At 34.8% G+C, this 23,968-nt stretch overlaps 1 protein-coding gene across 1 annotated transcript; it reads left to right on the top strand.

Moving 5' to 3' along the window:
* Positions 1-5,114: 5,114 nt before the first annotated feature.
* On the top strand, positions 5,115-23,717 carry LOC123532360 (gamma-aminobutyric acid type B receptor subunit 1-like). Its single transcript, XM_045313779.2, has 7 exons — positions 5,115-5,747; positions 10,169-10,306; positions 18,847-19,017; positions 20,033-20,134; positions 20,956-21,021; positions 21,407-21,602; positions 23,276-23,717. Exons 1-7 carry the CDS (start codon positions 5,499-5,501, stop codon positions 23,431-23,433), a joined length of 1,080 nt encoding a protein of 359 aa, XP_045169714.2. The 5' UTR covers positions 5,115-5,498; the 3' UTR covers positions 23,434-23,717.
* The last annotated feature ends 251 nt before the right edge of the window (positions 23,718-23,968 follow it).

The following is a 23,968-nucleotide window of genomic DNA, read 5'->3' on the forward strand; positions in this document are numbered from 1 at the left end:
TATTAATTTTATAAATTATAAATATTTCCTCTGTCCAGTTTGGTGTATATCCTTTTTCAAAATGTCTTTTAAGTTTGCTTAAACGAACTCGATCACCAATTTTAATTTTGCTTTGCTCTTTGATATCTTTAAATCACCATATAAATTAAAGTAAACAGTACCTTTATTTAAGTTTTTACTAGCTTCGGTTGGTGTCATTTTTATACTAGAATGTTTTGTTTTGTTATATTTATCAACCATATCCTGCAAATTATTTAAATAAGTATAAGTATTATTTGCTGTAAAATATTTCCACATTATTCTTTTTAAACTTCTATTAAATCTTTCTATTACTACAGCCTTTCCTTCATTAAATGTATGGTACATATTAATCTTATTTTTATTCAAAAATGATTCAAACTTTTTATTATAAAATTCTTTTCCTTCGTCTACCCATAAATTTACTGGTAATCGTCCTTTTAAAATTATTTTTTCAAATGCTTCAGTAACAGATTCTCCAGTTTTATTCTTTAATGGAATAACCCAAGCATATTTACTAAATATATCAATAACGGTTAACAAGTACTTTACTCCTTTATTATATTTTGAAAAAGCTTGCATGTCAACTAAATCAGCTGACCAAGTATCATCAATATCATTAACAATCACTCTCCGTTTCCTAAATTTCCTTTTAATTGGTTTGTGTAATTCTTCTGCTAATTCATCGCTCCAATTTATTTTGGGGGTAGTAAAAGTTTGCTCTACCCCCTTTTCCCGTTTTTTGACTTTTGTCCCAGCCCAAGTTTGTATTTTGTTTTAATTATAGGTTCACAACTAAATGTTTTGCAATCTTTTCTCCAAATGTTTTGATTTAGTTTTATTTAAATTGGAAAGCATTTTTTTGTCACATTCACTTTTACTTAGTCTTGAGTCATAGCAAAAATCATGGTCCATACATACTGCATCCAGTTCATTGACAGGGGGTCCATTATCTAGGGGATTTCCTGGCCCACAATAATTATATCCTGGAAGTGTTAAACCTTTCTTAGGTAATAAAGGTAACATTGCTTTGTGAATATCTAAATTACCCCCTGTACTTTTAACAAACTTTGATTTCATCTTTCCACAAGATGAACAGGTAGCTTTTATCATTTTTCTCCCATTTTTTGTTATAACATAATGGGGGTTTATATTATCCGTAAATCTTCTTTCTTTCAAACAATATATTTTATTTTGTAAACTCATCTATATCATATGTATTTAAATTTAACTTTAAAACTTTTAGTCTGTTTAAAACCTGTGGATTTTAAATTGTCCGGCATTGGTCGGTTCGGACCAAGGGGTTATAGGTCAAATGAGGTTAGATTGACTTCGCACAAACAATTCTTATACTACTCAGGCAGGGTAAGAGGAACACCAATAAAATGTGAATTTTCTTTTACATTTTTCTACCTGCATACTAATGCTACCTAAAATTAATTAATATACCGAAGCTACATGAACAATTACACATCAAAGTTTATCGTATCCGACTCGTGCCTCTCTTATCTAATACACGTTTTAAGGTCCAACCCTTATAGATGTTGTTAGGTAACATAAATCAGATCATGTTATGTCTTGAAAGATACGTGACATGCAGCCGTATGTTCGTAAATTCATAGCAGAAATATTGTCAATGAAAGGTTGCGTAGAGGTGAATGTCAATGTGTATATAGCAGGTAAAAAATAGTAGTACTACACCTGCACATGTAACGTCACAAGTGCGCGAACTATCTTTTTTATGTTCTAATGATTAGAATTTTTATGATTTTTAAAGTCGGGAATTCTCGCCAAGTAATTCACCATTTTGAACACATGCAGATCTTTGATTCAGAGATGTTTTGCACAACATGTACAAACCATTGACTACTACCATCAATGATATACGAAACTCCGATCAATTAGAGGATGACACTTATCTTAAACAGACGTTTTGATAATTTAGATTATTTGTGTAATTACAGTAGAAACTCAGACTATGATGCATACTTGGAATTATACATGAGATAGAGAAAAAACACGCCTGGTTACAAATGCCAAGTTCTGTCACGGTATAGAACTTGAATATGAAAAAGTGTAGGCGGCTGGATAGCTTAGTAGATAGAGCATCGAAACGGTATTCTGAGGCCCAGCTTTGAAGTCTTGGTCTAGTTGCATGGCTGCACATTTTTCTCACCCAGTGATATTTGGCCGTGGGACCGTGTCGGCATTACACTGGCTGTAATTTCTTGATTTATAAAGTATCCGCCGAATTTCGAAGAGCTATCCGACCGCCAACACATTTTGTCCCTGTTTTAATATTCAAGTCCTATACCTTGACATATTGTTCAACTGCAGTAATCTAAAACTCCAACAGAAATGTTAGATGATATTGTGAAAATCCAGAGACATTATTTAGTCTCTGATATTTTCTTCTTCTGCGAAGGTTTCTGAATGTGAGCTTCTAAGTACTTCTGGATGTCTCGTGTTTTTCTCCTACCTTGCGAGTTTTGGAATAACAACATGAGATTCAAAGCAACATTGTTAAAAATTCCATTTGTCTTCCCGTAATAATAAAATATTTTATGATTATTCTTTTAAAGATGTTCCAGGCTCATTGCAGAAGAAATTCTTGAGGAAATATGTGCAAAATTAGTCTATTTCTGATTTTATTTAATTTCTTTCTTTGGCTTTTATACATATTTTTGTAACATTAAAATTACAACAGTTTACAGCAGAACGGCGTCTAGTGGAATGGAGTTAAACTTTCCCTATTGCGACTGATTTCCCGACTAGGTTCAGTTCAGCTTTATTTATTTACAATGGTAGATATACTGTCCATCGGTCTAGACTGGATGCAGGGGAGGTAAATATAACGTCTCCTGAGGAAAAGGCTGGGTGAAGTCAAGGTAGAGACCGATCCAAAGCAGCTTTCTCCAAGTGGGTTTTATTCCAGTCTTGGAGTTAAGTCTTACACTTGTTCCGGCAAACACAATCAACGATGAAACTGTGGCGTCGGTGCATCAAAAGGGTGAACACCAAACACTCATAAACTCAAAATAGCTGTGTCGTAACCTCTTTTTGTAAAGCATCAATACAGCAGGGAATTGTCCATGACCCTGAATCTAGAACATCCTTGTAAAAGCCAGGATTGATATATCTTGTTTTAATATTATCAAGTTTCATAAACCGTTTGCTTTCCTTTCAACGCAAAAGATCAGATAACATTTTGAAGAGAAACGACTCCTGATTTATTTCGTTTATAACTGTACACAACAGGTTAATTAAAGTGATTTGCTGATTTCTTATTCAGTATAGTATGTAAATCATGTAGAAAAATCATCTACTGAGAATGTCTCTTCGGAAACAAAAAGATCTCAAAACGAAAGTGTGTCGACTCTTCTTGAGATCATACTACATGAAATATCAATTACCAACTGATGCTTTCATATATTTCAAGGACATTGATATTTGTTTGGAAAATAGAAGACTTGTGCATCTTGATGCATTTCCGTTTCTGTTTCCTTAACAAGATGAGTAGATGCAAACATTTTCCTCCTCATTAATGTAAACACTGTTTATCATTTAAGTAATTTGCTACGTTTCTTTCTTTTATCTAACATACATACGAAATAAAGGGAAAATCAATCGGGTAAATAAATGTTGTTTTATTAGGCCAGTGACTAAATAAAATCTTGCAACCCTTTTTCTTCCTTTTTCTTTAAAACGACACCATTTTGTTTCCGAAAACAACTACTTAAGAGATATTTATGCAACGGATTTAATTACCGATATTTTTATAAAGTATATGTTTTTTATTACCACAAGAAGTTCTTATAATGAAATTGCTCAGGGAAAAGGATGCTAACTTATCCATAGCGTTCATTCAGGAGTTAAGCTTTCTGCAGTTGAATCAAGCAATACTGAATCCACGAACGAAGATCGTCGAGAAAACGGTTATCCAGTTTCTGACTCAAGCGTTGGATTTAATCCGAGACCTTACATTTGCTTGGTGAGTATATTTATCCGACCCACAACTTGTCTTCTGACAAAACTTGAAAAAAAGGAAGAAGAAATTTCGATCTGTCAGCAAAAATCTAACATTTAGTAAAAAGAGTATTACATAAACGTTTTTATACTTATTAATGACACAATGCTAAAATTACAAGGCCATTTTGAAATTACCTATTTAATTAATATTCTATTAATGAACCTTATATTTGTTAGATATTTTATAGTTTTCATTATATGATTATGCTGTAGACCACTTTTCACTTTTATTTTTGAATGGTTTAAAGTCTTGATTTTTTTCAAAGAAGAATAACTGGATCATACTGACCTTTATGTCAAACCTGTCTTCTTCGTGATGAAAAATATCGTTCAGTCAGGAACTTGCAATCTTGATACCCGTCCACAACCAGGTACTGACAATGCCTTGTTCTATTATATAGGACAGGACATCATTTAATATAAAAACCGCAGGTAAGGACAATATGTATGCATCGACAGTCCTTTCCAAATCCGGTAAAACTGTTGGAAGCATTTTTTTCGATTGACAGAAGTGTACACATTTAAAGGTGTTGACGAAATGGCAAAAAATCTGAGATGGCGTCACTGTTTCTACCATCTGAAGGAAGGACCCTGATATAGACCGAGTTGACTGAACCAGTCGTCAGTTGCAGTTAATAAATCAGTGAAGTTGACCGTGTTTGATATTGTTCCATAGAATTCTATATGCTACTCATGCCCCCGCTTGATCTCGGCAGTAAGCACAGTATTGAGGAACATGTTACACAGATCATCAGTGCAATTCTGTTCTTTATACTTTCTATGAAGAGTTTTTTTCTACACGCATACATGTACTTTTATTTCATTAAAAGCCGAAACAAGAACACAAGGCGTAATTACAGACTTTGTGTCACATTATAATTATTACCTGTAGCACACATCTTTCACGTGTGCCGAGGGACTTATAATTGTGCCTAAGAGTGTTTGATTGTCTTTCAGCTACAATTAAAGTAATGAACGCTAACATCCTTTTATTTCAATATCCGCACGATGATTTAATCAACCAGTCGTACTTTACTGAAATGAAAATTGTTTAGAAAATAATTATGGACAATTTTTTGTAATTTATTTCCGCAGTCTAATGTACCATACAAAAGGAGTCGCCGTGATTTCCATTAGCATCTTAGTAATAAAAAAGGCACTATAAAATAACTGTTTTGGAGTATTAGTAGGAGTTCTCTCGTACACGCTTACGTTTCTGACTGGAGAATGAATCTATAATGCTTAGCAACGCGAACAAAGCCGATGGTGAGTAAAGGCAGTTGCCTCATTTTAGATCTCAAGCATTCAGTATATAAATCATTTTTTTTTAAAGCGAGGACAATAAATTTCGACTAAATACCGAAAGAAAAGTGGAAAAAATATACTTTACTTTAAGTTAATTAATTCATCATCTTAAATGATAATTGAAACAAATCAACTTGGCATTTAGGATGAAGATTTGGAAATCAAACGTTCAGTGGCAGTTTCCTCGGATTTCTTTAATTTTGACTGTAATACAAGTATCAGGTGTTTCTACTTTGCGGGACCTCAATGTGCTCGGATTCTTGTCTATAACTGGTGAGAGCTGGAATGGCGGAGATTCGTGTTTAACTGCGATACACATGGCCATTGATGACGTGAATGCAAATCAGGATATTTTAAATGGTTATAACCTGACATACAAATGGTTTGACAGTAAGGTATGATCGACTTTTATGCAGTCCTTTATTGTTTTAACTTGATATGTATATCAACTGATGAATATATCATAATGTATCTCATTTTGATACGAGGCTATAAAATCTTATTCTTATCTTAGAGTAACATTCTAAGTATTTTAAGAATAAATATGTGCTATTGGTAAATTAAAAAAAAAATACTTGGCAACGACCTTTCAGATGCTGAAGCCTCGAGGTTGTCTTCTAAACTCAGTGTAAAGCAAATGGCTGTAAATCTACATGCATTGTCCATTAGCAGATTAATTTTGCCTAACATACAGTTTGACAATATGACGGTACTATAACGATGATTATCATATACTCATTTAATAGCTCCGTTAAGTTTCAATGGAACCTGAAACGTCAATATTTTTCCATATTGACATTCAAATTTCATATCGCGTGTGTGACGTTATTCGTGACATCAGTTTCATGTATGTCGTTGCGTTTAGAAGTTTTTTTAATGACGATATTTTCAATTTCGCTTACGCGTAATATCACATTTTTTGTCATTTATATAATGACTTTAAGTGTAGATGTAAATGTAAAAGCGCAAAACATTAGTAAATAACTATGATCTGGGAGGACTTAAACTCACAGACATTAAAGCTTTTCTGTACTCGATCAAAGCATGTTGGGTTAAAAGAATAATTTCAAATGAAAATAACGGTTTTTGGGAAATACTGTATAAGAAATTCCTTAAAAACTTTGGGGGCAGTTTAATTTTTGAATGTAATTTACACACACAAGATATTGCTAGAATTTGCAAAAATCACAAATTTTTGAAAGATATTTTAACTTCGTGGTTTAAAATCATGAATTCTTCAAACACAAATAATGAAGTGAAAAAACATATAATATGGAACAACTCCGACATTAAATTACAACAAAAAACAATATATTGGGACAATTGGAACAGAAAGGGAATAAAATATATTGATCAATTATTTGATTTCCGAACAAACAGGTTTTATAAGTTTGAAGAAGCAGAACGAATACTTAACTTGGAAAAAAAGTGAGTATCTCAAATACTACCAGTTGGTTACAAAGATACCGGAAATATTAATAGAAAGCATCTCTGAAAATTTTCTGTACGGAAATAAAACAAACATTCATATAGAAAAACTAAAAGTTTGTAAAACACCCAACCAGTATCTTTATAATTTACAAGCAACCAATGTACCATATGAAAAACCAACTGCTGCTGTGAAATGGGAATCTTTTTTTGAAAATGAAAACCTAAACTGGAAGAATATTTTTAGCGTACCATTCCTTTCTACCATTGATACAAATCTACGCAGTTTTCAATACAAATTTTAAATGCGTCTGTTACCCACAAATAAATATCTATTTATCTGTAAGCTGGCCCCCAGTAACCTATGTGATTTCTGCTGCATGAATACAGAAACAATTGAACACATAACATGGGAATGCCCCAAAGTACAAGCCTTTTGGAACAATATTCAAAATCTATTGACTACTAAAGGAATTGACGTGAATCTGAATATCAAACACATATGTTTCGGTGTAACACAAAACAATAAGAAAAATGATGTTCTAAACTTCATAATAATATTATGCAAATATTTTATATTTAAATCTAAGTACAGCAAAAACATTCCAATGTTTGAGTGCTTTGTACAATACTTGAAAGCTAGGATAAAAATTGAAAAAGAAATCGCATTAATGCAAAACAAGTTAGATAGACATGAAGAAAAATGGTCAAAGTTCGATGAGATATAATAGCTGACTACACTAAACTTTACAACCCCTAAAACTCTTGTACATATACTAGTATTGAGTACTTACTACTGAAACCAGGAAACGATCACCCTTTATTCCTCATTTTTTAATCTACTTTTTCATTAATCAAAGTTAGAACTCCCAAGCGACATAGCTCTTTTCTTTCTTATCTACTTCCTTCTCCTTTCTTCCTGTTTTCTTACCTTCCAAAACTCTTTGCATAATATTCGTACTGAATCTGACGTGATTTTGATTCGAAACATGTTATGTTCATGTTTGTTTTTGACTATATGTGTCATTGACATTGTATATAAAAATTGTATGTCATATACATGTATGTTATGCAAAGAAAAATAAACGGGGTTACCCAGCTGGGGCCTCAAAAAAAAAAAAAAAGAAAAAAAGTGTAGATGTTATAAAAATATGAATAGATTAGCATCAAGAAATCTATCGTTCTTTCGCGGAATAGATCTAATATTGCGCTCTTAAAGTCGCGCAACATTTCCGCTTTAGAACTCATGAATACAAACGGGCTTAGTTTTTTTTTAAACAACGATGCATTATATGGCAAAAAAAATTGTTGTTTGTATTTTGATCAATATAATACTGTCTTATTTCTTGTGTTCAGTTTTCTCACTTATATAAAATTTAATATTGCTTTAAAAACGTGTGAATACTGGATATTTCAATAACAGACCTCTAATGCTGCAGAAATTCACTGCTTATGTTTTCATCACGAAAACATATTGACGTTAGGCAGATGATACGACCGGTTGGCTGACATCAAAACATTAACGTCGAAACATTTGATGTTACGTTTGAATAAAGGGATGGGAATTAAATTCTGAAGACACTCAAAAATAAATTATTAAATATTTATGATTTATTTTTGTTGAAAATGTTTATTCATTCAGATCTAACAGGTGGTTAGGGTTTGTTCCCATTGACAATTTTGAAATACAAGTATGGAATGATTGACTTTTATTGCATTTTTTGTTCAAAATTTCGATGTATGGGAAGGGTTATCCCTGTCATTTTCGAGGGTTCAGGGTCTCTCCCCGGGAAAGTTTGAAAAACAGGTATAAAATGGTTGCCTCTGGTGCATTTTTTTCTTAATTTTAAGGTACTGGAGGGGTACCCCCCCCCCGCCATTTTAAGTTACATTTTAAGTGGGGAATTTTGAAATATAAGTATAAAATGTTCGCCTCTGGGGCGTTTTGGGTCTACATTTTGAGAAAATATTATTTCCAAAATAGTTGGGTGCAACTTTGATGAATATAAGTCACTAGTAAGCCAACAAGGGTGGGATTTGGGGTGGGGGGAATCGGCTCGGGCAACAATCCAGGCCTGTTACACAACAGGATGTTCAACTACGTGACACGAAGACTGTGTTTTGTACCAGCTGTAGGAAACGAAGATTTTCTATTAATCAGCCATGGGTTCTATTTCTTTGTTTGGAGGTTTACATTTAAAGTCATAAGGTAACTATCAAGCTTCAATGGCGGAGAAAGATCCTATGTGGCCCTCTGTGCATTCTTTCAGGTAAAGCAGGAATTTTGATATTATTTTACTTTTAGTCTCTTAAAATTGTTTGGTTTAGTCTCATTCCCCTCATCCTACTTTTCCGCCTACCCACACATAACCCTCTCTCTCTTCCCCCACCCCCGCCCCCTTCAAAAATGTAAACATTTATATTTTCTGTTAATTGTCTTGGTGCTGTGTGTTTGTGTCTTAGATTTCTGTGTCGGTATTCACCCCGTTCCCCACCAATACCCACCCCCACAAACATACAACACTATTACAAAATCGTATTTAGTTAGAAGAAACCTCAGAATATTTCTGTGCTAAAACACTGGCCCTGTTACAAAATAAGTTCACAAATATTTTTCTTGCGTGACTGTTCAAGCAAGGCGTGGAACTAAGGTGAGCGATCTAGGGCCAACAAGGCCCTCTTGTTGCTATACGTAACAGCACTTATCATTAAGATAATTATTTGTATTACATAAACCTGTTAATTTTTCTTCCCTCAGAAAAGTAAATATACACAAAGATAGTCATAGTGTCAAATAGGAAGTGCGACATTTAGCGTTGGTGTTGCGACATATAACGGTGGGCAAATTTTTGCGACATTTAACGTTTAAGGTGCGACATTTAGTGGCAGACGATTTTGCGACATTTAACGGCGGTTGCGACATTTAGCGGCGTTGCGACATTTAACGTTGCCACACACCCTTTAAAAGAGTAAACGTTCCTTCTGAAGTTATTGGAAAGCAGTTTTGAATAAATTTATAAAGAGCTTTGTTACATCAAGCAAAAAACTCAGACAAAAATGTAGCCTAAGCAAAAAAAAAAAATATGATAAAAAATAAATAAACAAATAAAATAAAGTAAATAAAAAAAATGAAAATTTAGTTAAAATGACTGGTTATACAGATCTTTCTTTATACATCTTTATTTTTACATTTTGTATCGTATTTCCTAAAAATCACCTTCAGACAATAACAGTGACACTGTAAACAAATATTGTTTAGTAAGAAGCAAGCTTTGTTCAGATTCTTTTAATTTCATCTGTATTTTAGCATGTTTTATGAATAACCGTTTGTTTATAATCCACATTTTAACCGTATAATTGATATAAAGTTAAATCATGTATATTTTAGTGCCATCCTGGAGTGTCTGTCTACCGTTTGTCTCAGAAACTAAGCAAGGATCCACCATATGTTATGTTGCTCGGCGCCGGATGTTCTGTGGCGTCCGAGGCTACCGCGCAAGTATCTTACTTCTGGAACCTGACTCAGGTATGTTTTATTTAATGAAAGCAGATCTTCTTCACAAATGTGGTACCTCGAGAGGAAATATTATATTCAGTTTCACGTCTGCTAAGTTTCAAAAGTATTAAGAGAGAGGTTGGTTAGTACCATATTAGCGACTAAATCCATATTTTCCAAGGTAAAAAAATACATTTTCAGTGTCTTGTCCCTTTGTTCTTTAGATTTCATCGTGATATTTCATAATAACGTGTAGTGAGTTTTTTTTGCTTCTATTTTACCTAGTTTGCACGCGGTGATTTTCAAACAAAATGAACAAAATTGCTAACTAAATCAAATGCTCAGGAAGTTGTCCTAACTTTTTGAAAGGGTAACGAGTAATTGTTAAATCTAGTTTGATGGGGTGACTTATTTTGCCATGTCGAGTTAATGTGTTGAGGTGGTGATCTAGAGTTCGACATCAAGACAGCAAAAACATTTGGAAATCCGAAATACTAACAAAAGATATAACTCTATCTAATATATTTCATGTCAAATTTTCATGGCATATGATTTACAAACATGTCGTTTTGGTGCTTCGGCAAGTCGGCGGAATGACATAATATTGTTGTCGAATCGATTTTTTTTCAAAATAGTAATCTTTATTTATCGTTAGATTTTCTGAAATCTGCCAAATTATATGTAGTCGACAAGCAGCTATTTTTCGGGCTTTCGTTTTATAGTTATATGTCAACTTGACGTGGTAAAAATCGGTCACTGCAAATATAGAAAAACAGGTAACTCTTTAAAACTATTACAAGTATATCAATTTACAGTCACTTGAGTAATATGTTTCCACCGTAGGGGAAAAATGTCAATACCATGACAAGTAATCCATTATATTGTATCTTAATCACCAATTGTTGTTATATAAATATCATCTGGTGATAAATAGATTTTTTTTTATCAATCTCAGTCATCAGTTAATGGTCGTTTCATACCTTAATGAAATATAGAACCAATACTTTATGTAATGACGATCGGCAATTTCCATGAAATACGAATTTTATCACATGTCTCGGCATTCATACGATGATAATATATCTCATACGTGCATCTTGCTAGGAGAATGTCGAAATCGCACATGTAGATCGTAATCTAATGTAAATTATGGATTTGTTTGTTTGTTTTGGGTTTAACGCCATTTTTCAGCAGTAGTTCAGTTATGTAACGGAGGTACTTAACCTGACCAGTGTGTCTGGATTCTGTACCAGTACAGACCTGTCTTCGCATGTAACTGCCAACTTCCCCACATGAATCAGAGGTGGAGAACGAAAGATATCAGACACAATGTCTTTTATCAAATCGTTACGGAGAACAAACGCCCCGTCCGGGGATTGAACTCATGACCCGCGATCCGTAGATCTGCTCTCTCCCTATTGAGCTAAGCGGGATTGCCATTACAAACCCAGTACCTAAAATAATGGCATACTAACAACATCACTCTGACGTTTCGGTATTTAGGCTTTACATAAGAAAATGTCCCTCTTTTTTTCTGAAATTTCAAATGTTACTTACCGCAAATACGACACATTTGACTCGCATAATAAATTTGTCAAGGCTGTATTTAGCAGCCAACAAATAATGTGAAGCAATCTGGCAGCTTAAGACAAGTTGAAACTGGAACAGAACTTAGCTGACTGGCAGCTTGAGACAAGCTGAAACTGGAACAGAACTTAGCTGACTGGCAGCTTGAGACAAGTTGAAACTGGAACAGAACTTAGCTGACTGGCTGCTTCAGACAACTTGAAACTGGAACAGATCTTAGCGGACTGGCTGCTTGAGACAAGTTTAAACTGGAACAGATCTTAGCGGACTGGCTGCTTGAGACAAGTTGAAACTGGAACAGATATTAGACGACTGGCTTCTTAAGACAAGTTGAAACTGGAGCAGATCTTAGCGGACTGGCTGCTTTAGACAAGCTGAAACTGGAACAGATCGTAGCTGACTGGCTGCTTTAGACAAGTTGAAACTGGAACAGATCTTAGCGGACTGGCTGCTTTAGACAAGTTGAAACGGGAGCAGATCTTAGCGAACTAGCTGCTTAAGACAAGTTGAAACTGGAACAGATCTTAGCGGACTGGCTTCTTAAGACAAGTTAAAACTGGAACAGATCTTAGCGGTCTAACTGCTTAAGACATGTTGAAACTGGAACAGATCTTAGCGGACTGGCTGCTTAAGACAAATGGAAACTGGAACAGATCTTAGCGGACTGGCTTCTTAAGACAAGTTGAAACTGGAACAGATCTTAGCGGACTGGCTGCTTAAGACAAGTTGAAACTGGAACAGATCTTAGCGGTCTTACTGCTTAAGACAAGTTGAAACTGGAACAGATCTTAGCGGTCTTACTGCTTAAGACAAGTTGAAACTGGAACAGATCTTAGCGGACTGACTGCTTAAGGCAAGCGCCTGTTTAATACGTTGGTTCAGCTGTATTTAACTCATTCACAACAACTGCACTAGTTTGATATTCTTTATTTGCAGGAAAACCATAAATACTGTTAATCTAAAGGTATTAACTTACCAATGGTTTGGAAGAAGGGAGTTAACCAGTCTCAGCACGTGTCTTGTTCTGTTTTGAAGTATTCTAAGGCCATCATAAAATCATTATAGGAATGTAGAGAAACTGTTTTTCTCGGAAAGTTCAAAAGACGAAGTGCAAATGAAATCTATAACATCATTCTATTGATCATCCTTTTAAAGCGTAGAATACAATCAAGTAAAATAATAGCAGACTTAGCACAGACATAAACAGAATTATATTATACATTTGCGTTGGATGAGCTCTATAATTCCATCTTCACAATCAGTTTTATCAGTATGTATTTCATTATAAATGATTACAAATACATTATTAACCAATCTAGGCTTTAGAATGATGGTGTTACGTTTGGTATTGTAAATCTCACACATTTAGATCAGTATGCACCCGCGCAATATCTTATCATTACATCCGATTTGCTCCAGTGGAAATGCCTAAAAAGACTAAATTTTAAGGAACTAGCATAGCCTTCTAATCTAGACAAAATGGCGGAAATGTCAACGAACTTGGGTGGCTAAATTGTAGTATGAGTAGTATAACAGGTCACAGCTGTGTTATTCTGATACGGGTTTGCAGTAAGTAATTCATTAAAAGAGGTAATGATCCTGCTATTTAAAGACACATCGCATTCTTTTAACAGCGTGATGATACTTCTTTTTATTGCTTATAACGGTACAGGTGAAAAAGACAGTACTGCTTCATCTTGCCCTTAAAGGGCCATAATGCCCTTGCCTATAATGATGCTGACACATTTTTGTTACAAACATAAACTGTATTAACTTTTAGTTAAATCCTATTTCCTGTTATTGTTTTCTCCAGTATTTGTCAAAGGTTTCAATAATGATTGACAGAGTCGTTAGTTTTATCGAATACATTATTTTCATCAGCACCCTTTATAGATCTAACTGTACGAGTTTATGTACAGTATTGAAAGTACTACTTTTCTAACCATGTAATTATACATAACATCTATTTGGATAGATGTTTCATCTGGTTTTAACATAAAAAAGGAAAAAAATGGAACTTTCATCTGGTTTTAACATAAAAAAAGGAAACAAATGGAACTTTAATGGCATTATTATTGTTACACTGTTTTCAGAACATTTGTAGGTTATCGGTATAGTTATTTTAACATGAATATTGGCAGTAATAGTGTGCAGTACATGGCTTATTTTCCTACTTGCTACGGCTGGAGATATCCATCCAAATCCCGGTCCGTCTTCATCACATTCTACCAGCTCTACATGCTCTTCTACATCGTCCATGTCTCATACATTATCCGAGCTCATGACAAGAGGTAACAGTCTGTCTGTGTTACATTACAATGTACAAAGTTTATTAAACAAAATCGATATCTTGGGGACTGAATTTAACTCTTTTGACATCTTAGCATTCTCTGAAACATGGCTAAACTCAAACACCTCTAATGACGACATAAAGATTCCAAACTTTCACTTTCCAGAAAGAAAAGACAGAACCGGAGACAGTCACGGGGGAGTAATCGTATATCTAAAAATACTCTGTATCACAAGCGTCGGCCTGACCTCGAGCTCAGAGGTCTAGAGTGCATTTGGGTAGAAGTAATGCCTTCCCACTCCAAACGAATTCTCTTCGGAGTCTTCTATCGTCCTCCAAATGCAGATATACATTACACTACCATGATTGAAGAATCTCTTAGATTGGCACTCGACACAAATATACCAGACATCATTGTAACTGGCGATTTTAATTTCAATCCCTCCAATCCGAACTTGTATCGCAAACTTCTTTCTATCTGCCAACAGTTCAATCTTGATCAACTCATTACTGAGCCAACCCACTTCACAGAGTTCTCTTCCTCTCTACTTGATCTTTTTCTCGTTACGTGTAGTCACCGTGTTGTAACTTCTGGGGTCGGAGAGCCAATACTTGACCAGAATCAACGATTTCATTGCCCTATCTATGCCCTTTTTGCTTTCTCCAAACCTCCAGCCAATACCTTCAGACGGCATGTATGGTTATACGATCGAGGTGATTACAACTCTTTAAGACGTGAAATCAGGAACACTAATTGGGATCTTCTAAAGGATGATAACATTAATATCTACACAATGTCATTCACTAACAAACTTCTTCAACTCTCAAAAGAATGTATTCCCACAAGAACCATCACTGTGAAACCAAATGACAATCCATGGATAACAACACATATAAAGAAACTAATTCGTAAACGTAAGAAATTATATCACAGAGCAAAGCGAACACAAAATCCATCTCACTGGCAAAAATTTCGACAAATCCGAAATGAAGTTATAACACTTATTCGCACTGCAAAACATGATCACTTCCACAAAATGGCAGAGTCGCTCAAATCAGAGTCTACTTCACAAAAGGACTGGTGGAAACTAATTAAACAGTTTTTATCCTCTAATGATAAACAAACAATACCTGCACTAAAACACCCTAACACCCAAGAACTCGTTTTTGATAAGAAAATAAAATCTGAACTCTTAAATGATTGTTTTAGTAGTCAGTCGTCACTTAACAACTCAGATAAAGACTTGCCAAATAACTACTACCAGGAACCCTTACATAAGCTTCTATCTATTTCCATTACACCCCAAGATGTTGAGGACGCTCTCAAATCATTAAAAATTAACAAAGCCTCAGGGCCTGATGAAATAAGCAACCGTATCCTGCGAGAAACAGCTCCAGAAATAAAATTTCCACTCTGTTCCTTGTTCAACTATTCCTTACAATATGCTAAGGTGCCTCAGATCTGGAAAGATGCTCATGTCTGTGCCATCTTCAAAAAAGGCGACCCATCTCTGCCTAATAACTACAGACCGATTTCTCTTCTTTGCTGTATTGAAAAGGTTTTTGAGCGTATCATATTCAAATATCTTTTTAACTTTCTCCATGAATACAATTTAATCTCTTCTGTTCAGTCTGGATTCAAACCTGGAGACTCAACAGTTAACCAACTCACATATCTATATAATAGCTTTTGTAAGGCATTAGATGATGGCCTTGAAGTTCGCACAGTCTTTTTTGATATAAGCAAAGCTTTCGATAAAGTTTGGCACCAAGGCTTAATTCTCAAGCTCCAAAAAGCTGGTGTGCAGGGACCTCTTCTTAATTGGTTTCATGATTACCTTTCTGATAGACGTCAGGCTGTTGTTCTACCAGGTACCATGTCTAGTTGGGCTACAATAAAGGCAGGAGTTCCCCAAGGCTCTATCCTTGGTCCTCTCCTGTTTTTAGTGTATATCAACGACATAGTGGAAGACATGGGTTCTCATATTCACCTCTTTGCCGATGATACTAGTCTTCACATAATTGTTGGTCACCCGGTATCTGCTGCAGGTATTCTTCAGTCCGATATCAACAAAATCTCAGATTGGGCTGACAAATGGCTAGTCACATTTAACCCATCTAAATCAGAAACAATGATAATTTCACGAAAAACATCAAAACCTTTCCATCCACCCCTTCTTATGCACAATCAACCAATAGCCTCTGTTACTTCCCATAAACACCTTGGCGTTCACTTGTCTGAAGATGGTTCTTGGCACACGCATATCACCTATATTACAGAAAAGGCATGGAAACGCATCCATATTATGCGCAAATTAAAATTTCAACTTGATAGGAAATCTCTGGAAATAATATACCTTTCTTTCATCAGACCACTTCTTGAATACGCTGATGTTATCTTTTCAAACTGCACTCAGTATGAGAAACAAGAACTCGACAAAATACAAAATGAAGCATCTCGAATTGTATCTGGAACTACACAGCTAGTTTCTTTTCGTGAACTTCATAAAGAAGTTCCTTGGGAATCTCTTGAAACCCGGAGACGAAACCATAAACTCATACTACTGTACAAAATGAAAAATGGCCTTTCTCCAGGCTACCTTTCAGCTCTAGTTCCTCCGTCTGTTGGCGAAGCAACCCGATACAACCTACGCAATGTTGATGATATACAGGGTATACGCACTCGAACTTCTCTTTACTACAACTCTTTTCTACCATCTGCTCTAAGAGAATGGAATAGTTTACCGTCAGAAATACAGAATTCACCAACCCTGACTTCCTTTAAATCACAGCTAAAGCGAAACACCTCCACATGTCCAAAACACTTCTACATTGGTGCACGGAAATGGCAAATTTATCATGCCCGGCTGCGTACCGAGTGTAGCTCTCTGAACCAACATCTTTACATGAAAAACATTTCTCCTTCACCCCTTTGTCAGTGCGGAAGCACTGAGAGCAATCATCATTTCTTTTTTGATTGTCCAGATTACAATGATATCCGTAGAAGGCTCCTCCAAACAACCTCCAGCTTCTGCACTGTCACTCTGTACACACTCCTGTATGGTGACCAGAATCTTAGCGACGACATCAATAACAGCATATTCCTAGCAGTTCAAAATTACATCAGGGAAAGTAAACGTTTTCCATGAGCTTAAAACTACATTAACTAACATTCCAGTTTGCTCCAAACCTTCATCAATCCAAATCAAATCAAATCTCATACATTTATTTCTTTATATATTTGACTAATATTATCTGTCTATGGAGTTCATATTAACGGACGGAATCTTCTTATACATAAAATTTCTCTATTTTTTTATTGTTATATATACTATAAACTTCGATTTCTAATCTCGATTCTTTTCAAAATTTGCTAATTCCTAACTTGATACTAATATTTTGTTTCATGTCATTTTTTCTATTCAATGCATATTAGCTAAATGTTTGTTCGATGATACATTTCAAACAAATTATGTAATACCGCCAAATTTACTGTAAGTTATCCCATATAGGAGAAGACCTTTATAAGCTTAGCTTTCGGATCTTATCCTTTTTCAACATGTATAATATTGATATTGTAAATTGTAAAATGTAATATGCACATATGTTTGAAATAAAATATGTTTAAATCAACATGAATATCTTTTTTTTTTGTATTTTTACATATTGTTCCTTTTGTTCAAAGGTAAAGGTCACACTTGGGAGGTCAAAGGTCTGTAAAGTGTCTGTCCTGTCCAGACAATAACTATCTCTTCCATCGAAGGATTTTGATACAACACGTCAGTGAAATACACAGACCTCCAGCTCAAAGGTCAAAGTCACACTCAGAGGTCAAAATTCAGCAGTTTTGTTACATATCCGGTCTATAACTCTGTCATCGATCAACGGAATTTAAATATTCTTTTGGCATCAATTTTCACCATAAGGAGATGACTTGTCATGCACAACTGCTGAAAGGTTAATGTAAAACTTGGAGGTCAAAAGTGATCAGTGATATAATCTTATCCGGTTTGTAAACTATTTTAGGTCTGTTATCTTGTCCTGTCTGTAGCTATTTCGTTTCTGCATGGATATTTGATTTTGTACAAAATTTCAACTTCAAACTCATGTGTCAAATGTACCCGAATAAATTAAAAAAGAATTCTTCCCTTTGATATGATGAAATATTTGATTGCCATTTTGTGCTACTTTGTTCATGAAATTTTTTGTTGTCTCTCGTTTATCAAGTTGTATGGTTTTATTTATGGGAGGCAGCGTTCTTTGAACATGACTATTCCTACCGAATCATAGTCCTTGATTTTAACATATCAATTTATATAATAACAGTTTTTCTATAATGACGTCACCGTAAAATGTTTAAGCCGACTAATAGTTCTCGCTATAAGGATATATATGATTCATATTGCCAACCCTTTGTTGTCTTTTCTTAAGTATGACTTTTTCACTTTCAGTACCATTATCATTTATGTTGATAACTACTTTACAGATTTATTACATACTTTGGAATAATTGGTGTTTCATGCTGCCTCAATGAACTTCGTATCTCCAACCTGAACATTGACTTAGAATGTTGTTGTATTTTCTTGTCAATTGGATTTGGGTGCATTCAAGTTGTTTATTGTTTTTGAATGTTTAGTAGACTTAATCCTTGCCATATTTACCCTTATTCTATAATATACTGAACCCTACACAGATATCATTTGCGTCGACGTCACCAGCACTTTCCGACAGGAAGCGATTTCCGCGATTCTTCCGGATTGGGATACCTGACCAAAAGCTGAACCCAGCAAAAGTCGACTTAATGCGACAATTTAACTGGAAGAAAGTAGCCACGATCAACCAAGCAATGGAATTTTTCTCAACGGTAAGAAGTCTTTACCATTCAATGAGCCAGTTTTTGATGCGAATCATTGTCAGACAACGGCCGTTAGTTGACGATTATATCGTTTCAGAGATCTTTTGCTTTGAAAGTATGTTATATTGGATTAAATAATACCATGTTCACACTAGCAGATCGGTTTTATTTTTATCAAGCACTAATTGGCTATAATTGGTATTTGACATTTAAAACTCATCAAAATATAATCTACTTTGCGTCCACACTAGGCAAAGAAATGTGGTTAAAATATATACATGCAGTGTTGGAAGTAAACAAATATTTTGCAATAAGCAAACAAGGTTGCAAAGAAGGAGGCTGACAGAAACAAAAAGGAGTCATCAATGTTTAAACTTCAGTGTTCATCTAAGAATTTCTGTTCATTCCATCTATAGTCCATTTTGAGCATCAGCATGACTCCATATCGCAATTTAATGTTTTTCAATTACTTTTGCCAGCCATAGCATCAATTGTTTGATACAAAAGAGAAACACATGATATTCTTCCGCCAAAAGGTAAGATCTGGGGACTTGGGATTGTAAAACAACCTCCATTTGCGTTCACACTTGTAAAATAATGTAGTATTGATTTTTAATATAGTATTAAAACCACCTCCCGAGGTTGTTTTAATGCTATATTACAGAACCCACTTGACCTTTACATAATTCACGTTTTACACCACATATAGTGTGGACGCAAAACGAGTTTAAAAAATAAACCCAAGTTAATATAGGATTAAACCGTAGTCTGAACGCGGTATAACAGTGCGAAGGAAAGAACAAACAAAACTGTAAACAGAAGGAAAAATGTCTTTTTTTCATACATATACCATCTGGCTATAAATTTCATTATATTTATGATATTTATAATAAATGCATTGAGATGGTCAAAACACGCGTAGAGGTATTCAGCCTAAAAAGTATATAGTATACAGATCACACGCTATTCTAAAGTACTTTTATTGTATATTTATGTTCCTGATTACTTTATATTATATTAACAGGTCATAGACGATTTTGTAAGAAGAATTCGAGATACGGACATAACCATTGTATCTCAGGAAATATTTGTTACCAACCCTTACAACAGACTTCTAAACTTAAAGGTGAAGAAACTATACTTTGTGTAATGATGATTTTATATTTGAGCTGCGCCATGGGAAAACCAACATAGTGGGTGTGCGACCAGCATGGATCCAGACCAGCCTGCGCATCCGCGCAGTCTGGTCAGGATCCATGCTGTTCGCTAACAGTTTCTCCAACTCCAATAGGCTTTAAAAGCGAACAGCATGGAGCCTGACCAGACTGCGCGGATGCGCAGGCTGGTCTGGATCCATGCTGGTCGCAAACCCACTATGTTGGTTTTCCCATGGCACGGCTCATTTCGCTTTTATTCGCGAACAGAGCTACTTGCAAATATAATACATAGATATAAGGCAGCACCTTTTCCCAAAATGTAACTAGGTACGAAACCCGAATTCTAAAAAAAGTAGAATAAAATTGACGCAAGATTAAGCCCTATTTACAGCAAACAGTCACCTTTTAATGCATTCATTGAATGCCAACTATTTCAGTTAATGCTTTCATGTGTACCTCAACTTGATAACATTCAAATATTAAATTGTCTCGGCATGCTGCTCTTCGTCAAATACATGTTGCTTTCTGCTTTGTTGTTAGCAAAACATGTTTATTGACTAAAATTCTATGTTGAATTCAGCTATATCTGGGTAACATATTAATTATTAAAAACCCATAAAGCTGTACAAATAAAAAAACACTTAGAAATCATTTAAAAGGTTTACTGTTAACATTGTATTGACCGAAATGCTGTTGTTGAAAATGACAGATCATTTTGTACACTAAAATATTAGTGCAATGTTATAAAAAGTTTATTGCACGTTTAGATCAAAATTACTTTGTATTTTAGAAACAAGACGCAAGAATTATTGTTGCTGCTATGTATGAAGATATTGCTAGAGAGTTAATTTGCACGGTAAGTACAACGCAGCTATGTCAAGAAAGACAACAAATAATCAGTGTTTATCAAGTAATACGCGTGTTACGTATCTAAATTTGAATAAACATATAAAAGTCTAATGCAATTGTTTTAGATTTTGGAAAACTGAAAACTAGTTTGAAATCGTTTTGCAATCCCATAGACTAGCCCGTGGTAAATTTAAATTATCAGTCGGCCCATTTTTGCTATCATATTGAAACAAGCAAATACAACATTTTAGCAGAATGTTCACAAAAGTCAAGCTATAACAACATTCACCTGAATATTCACTTTCATTTCTTTTCTCTGCATTGTTTTCGGCTTTTGTCTGACGATATAGAATAGATTTGTAACGAATTAGAAATGCAAAAGCTTCTTGCAGGCGTATAAAATTGGTCTTTTCGGTTCACAAATTGTTTGGATATTCAACGGTTGGTATACACCATTATTTTGGAAGACCAATTTAGACACAGTTGACTGCACAGATGAAGAAATGTCAAATGTTGTCGAAGGGGCGTTTCTAACAAGTTCTGTTTATTCTAATCCAATAGAAGAGAGGGGTGTGGCTAATTTAACAGGTAAGCTTGTATAATTCCTTTTAAAATATTTATCAAAAACATCGCTGTCAGATTTTTTTTCTACACGGCTGTCAGTTTGGTTTTCAGTACAATGTATATCTATATGAACTGTTGTAATTTTCATATCATTTTTGTCTGTTATTTTACCTACATTAGATATATGTTTTCATAAGAAGACAATAAATACTGTTAGACGAAAAATATCTAATGAGTATTTTGCGGCCTTTGAACACAATACTGATAATTTTTCTGGGGAGGAAAGTCAGTAATGGTGTAAAAGCTTATAATACTCAAACCAATTTGGTTTGACCTACGTCAAAACGTCATATCCGTGCTTACTGTAACATGTTTTATATACCATTTGTATTTATAGCATTCATATATACAAGCAAAAAAATATAATTAAATCAAGCCTAACTGTGAATTTAATCTATATTTCATTAAAATGAGGGGTGTTCAATAAATACACAAAAAAGTGTTCTGCTTTATCAGCATCAAAAACTTTCGACGAATTCGGTATATAACGTAGAAAAAGTAATATCAAGTTGATATCCAAAACCAGATCTTGCTTTGAACAAATAACAGGTAAATAATGGTCCTTACGGTAACGTGGTGTAAAGTTATACAGTCCAATTGTGTCTCTTATCATATTGTACATTAACTAAATATGAGCCGTGCCATGGGAAAACCAACATAGTGGGTGTGCGACCAGCATGGATCCAGACCAGCCTGCGCATCCGCGCAGTCTCGTCAGGATCCATGCTGTTCGCTAACAGTTTCTCCAATTCCAATAGGCTTTAAAAGCGAACAGCATGGAGCCTGACCAGACTGCGCGGATGCGCAGGCTGGTCTGGATCCATGCTGGTCGCACACCCACTATGTTGGTTTTCCCATGGCACGGCTCAAATTACTTTCTACTTACTTACTTATTTTCCAAACTACGGGTTTACAATTACATGTACATGAAAAATGCATACTATGCCAAAGATGTCAAACCATAAGTACAACCCAATTAGAGTGTTTGGTTCGCAGTTTGTTCAGTTATTGCCTGAAAACGAGCGTCGGACAGAGATAAGCGAAAATGAGTTCTTTTTTTAGTCAAACATCGGGAAATATGCATTTGCTAAAAATATGTAAGGCATTCGTGGATAATGTCGTAAAAATAGAAACATTTCATTAATGATATGGAAGATTGAAAAGTGACCAGTAGAATATTGCTGACGACTTCTCTGTGAAAAGACGATAAAATCCAGTCATGTATTGATTATTAAAGAACCATTTAATAACGAACAACACGCCACAATTCATATTCCCATCTCATCAGTAACCAAGGAATGTTATATGATTAGCGTTTATTTTTGTCGAAAAGTGAAAAAACCTATCAGACAGCAGGACAAATTTTTAATCACTGCTAAGTGCGAACTGCAGTGCCACTGTGGTTTATCTCAGAACGTTAGACCGGTTTAGCTTTAGGAACGTTGTCAGAGAAACTAATGTTAGTCTGAACTGTATAGTATAAAACATTTCAACTAAATAGATTCCGAAGTAAAGCTTTTCGAGAACTATTCCGGGTTCTTTTTGAATGCCCCTCATGCATGTACATGTAAAATGAATGCGTAAATGAAAACATATACGGACATACATTAACCTCAAAATTTGTTTTTTCATTGCAGTATCTGAATTCCTCAAGCTTTATCGGGAACATCCGACGTATTCACCAAGTTTAGAAGACAATATGTTCCTAACTCCTTGGTGTTATGATCATATATGGGCCGCGGCTTTAGCACTCAACTGCACAGTCCAAACACTATCAGATAATGGTCAGTGTTAAAGCAGCATGCCTCCAGATTTGGCTAAAAATAATCTTTCTTTCAAATTGAAGTTTGATCATATTAATATGAATATTAATATATGAATTTTTGTTTCTAACATATTTTAAAAGTTCCAAATCAAGGAAAAAGATGACCGCGTCGGGAATCGAACCCCGGACCGCCGCGGCAATAAAGACATTTTCCCGTCGTCGTAACCAATAACGCTATAGCTGAAGTAGTGAAAAATGACTCCAAAATATAGATATTTATAATCGAGACAGTTAACCTGGAGTAAAAGCGTGACAAACGCTTTTCAATTTTCATCGTAAAAAGTAGTAAAAACAGCAAATTCTACAGAAAGTAACATAAAGTTTGTCAGTAATTAAGTTTTATAGCCTTGTTAAGAAATATAGCATTTATTTCAAGATATCTAAAAAAATATTTTTTTGTTGTCGAACGATCTAGAGACATGCTGCTTTAAGGTTGTTCTCTCTTGTGGGAGTGATTAATATACGTTGCAGAACGTGTTTTCACAATCTACAAAAATAGTAAAAA

Source organism: Mercenaria mercenaria, chromosome 11, assembly GCF_021730395.1.
Source record: "Mercenaria mercenaria strain notata chromosome 11, MADL_Memer_1, whole genome shotgun sequence".
Classification (NCBI taxonomy): domain Eukaryota; kingdom Metazoa; phylum Mollusca; class Bivalvia; order Venerida; family Veneridae; genus Mercenaria; species Mercenaria mercenaria.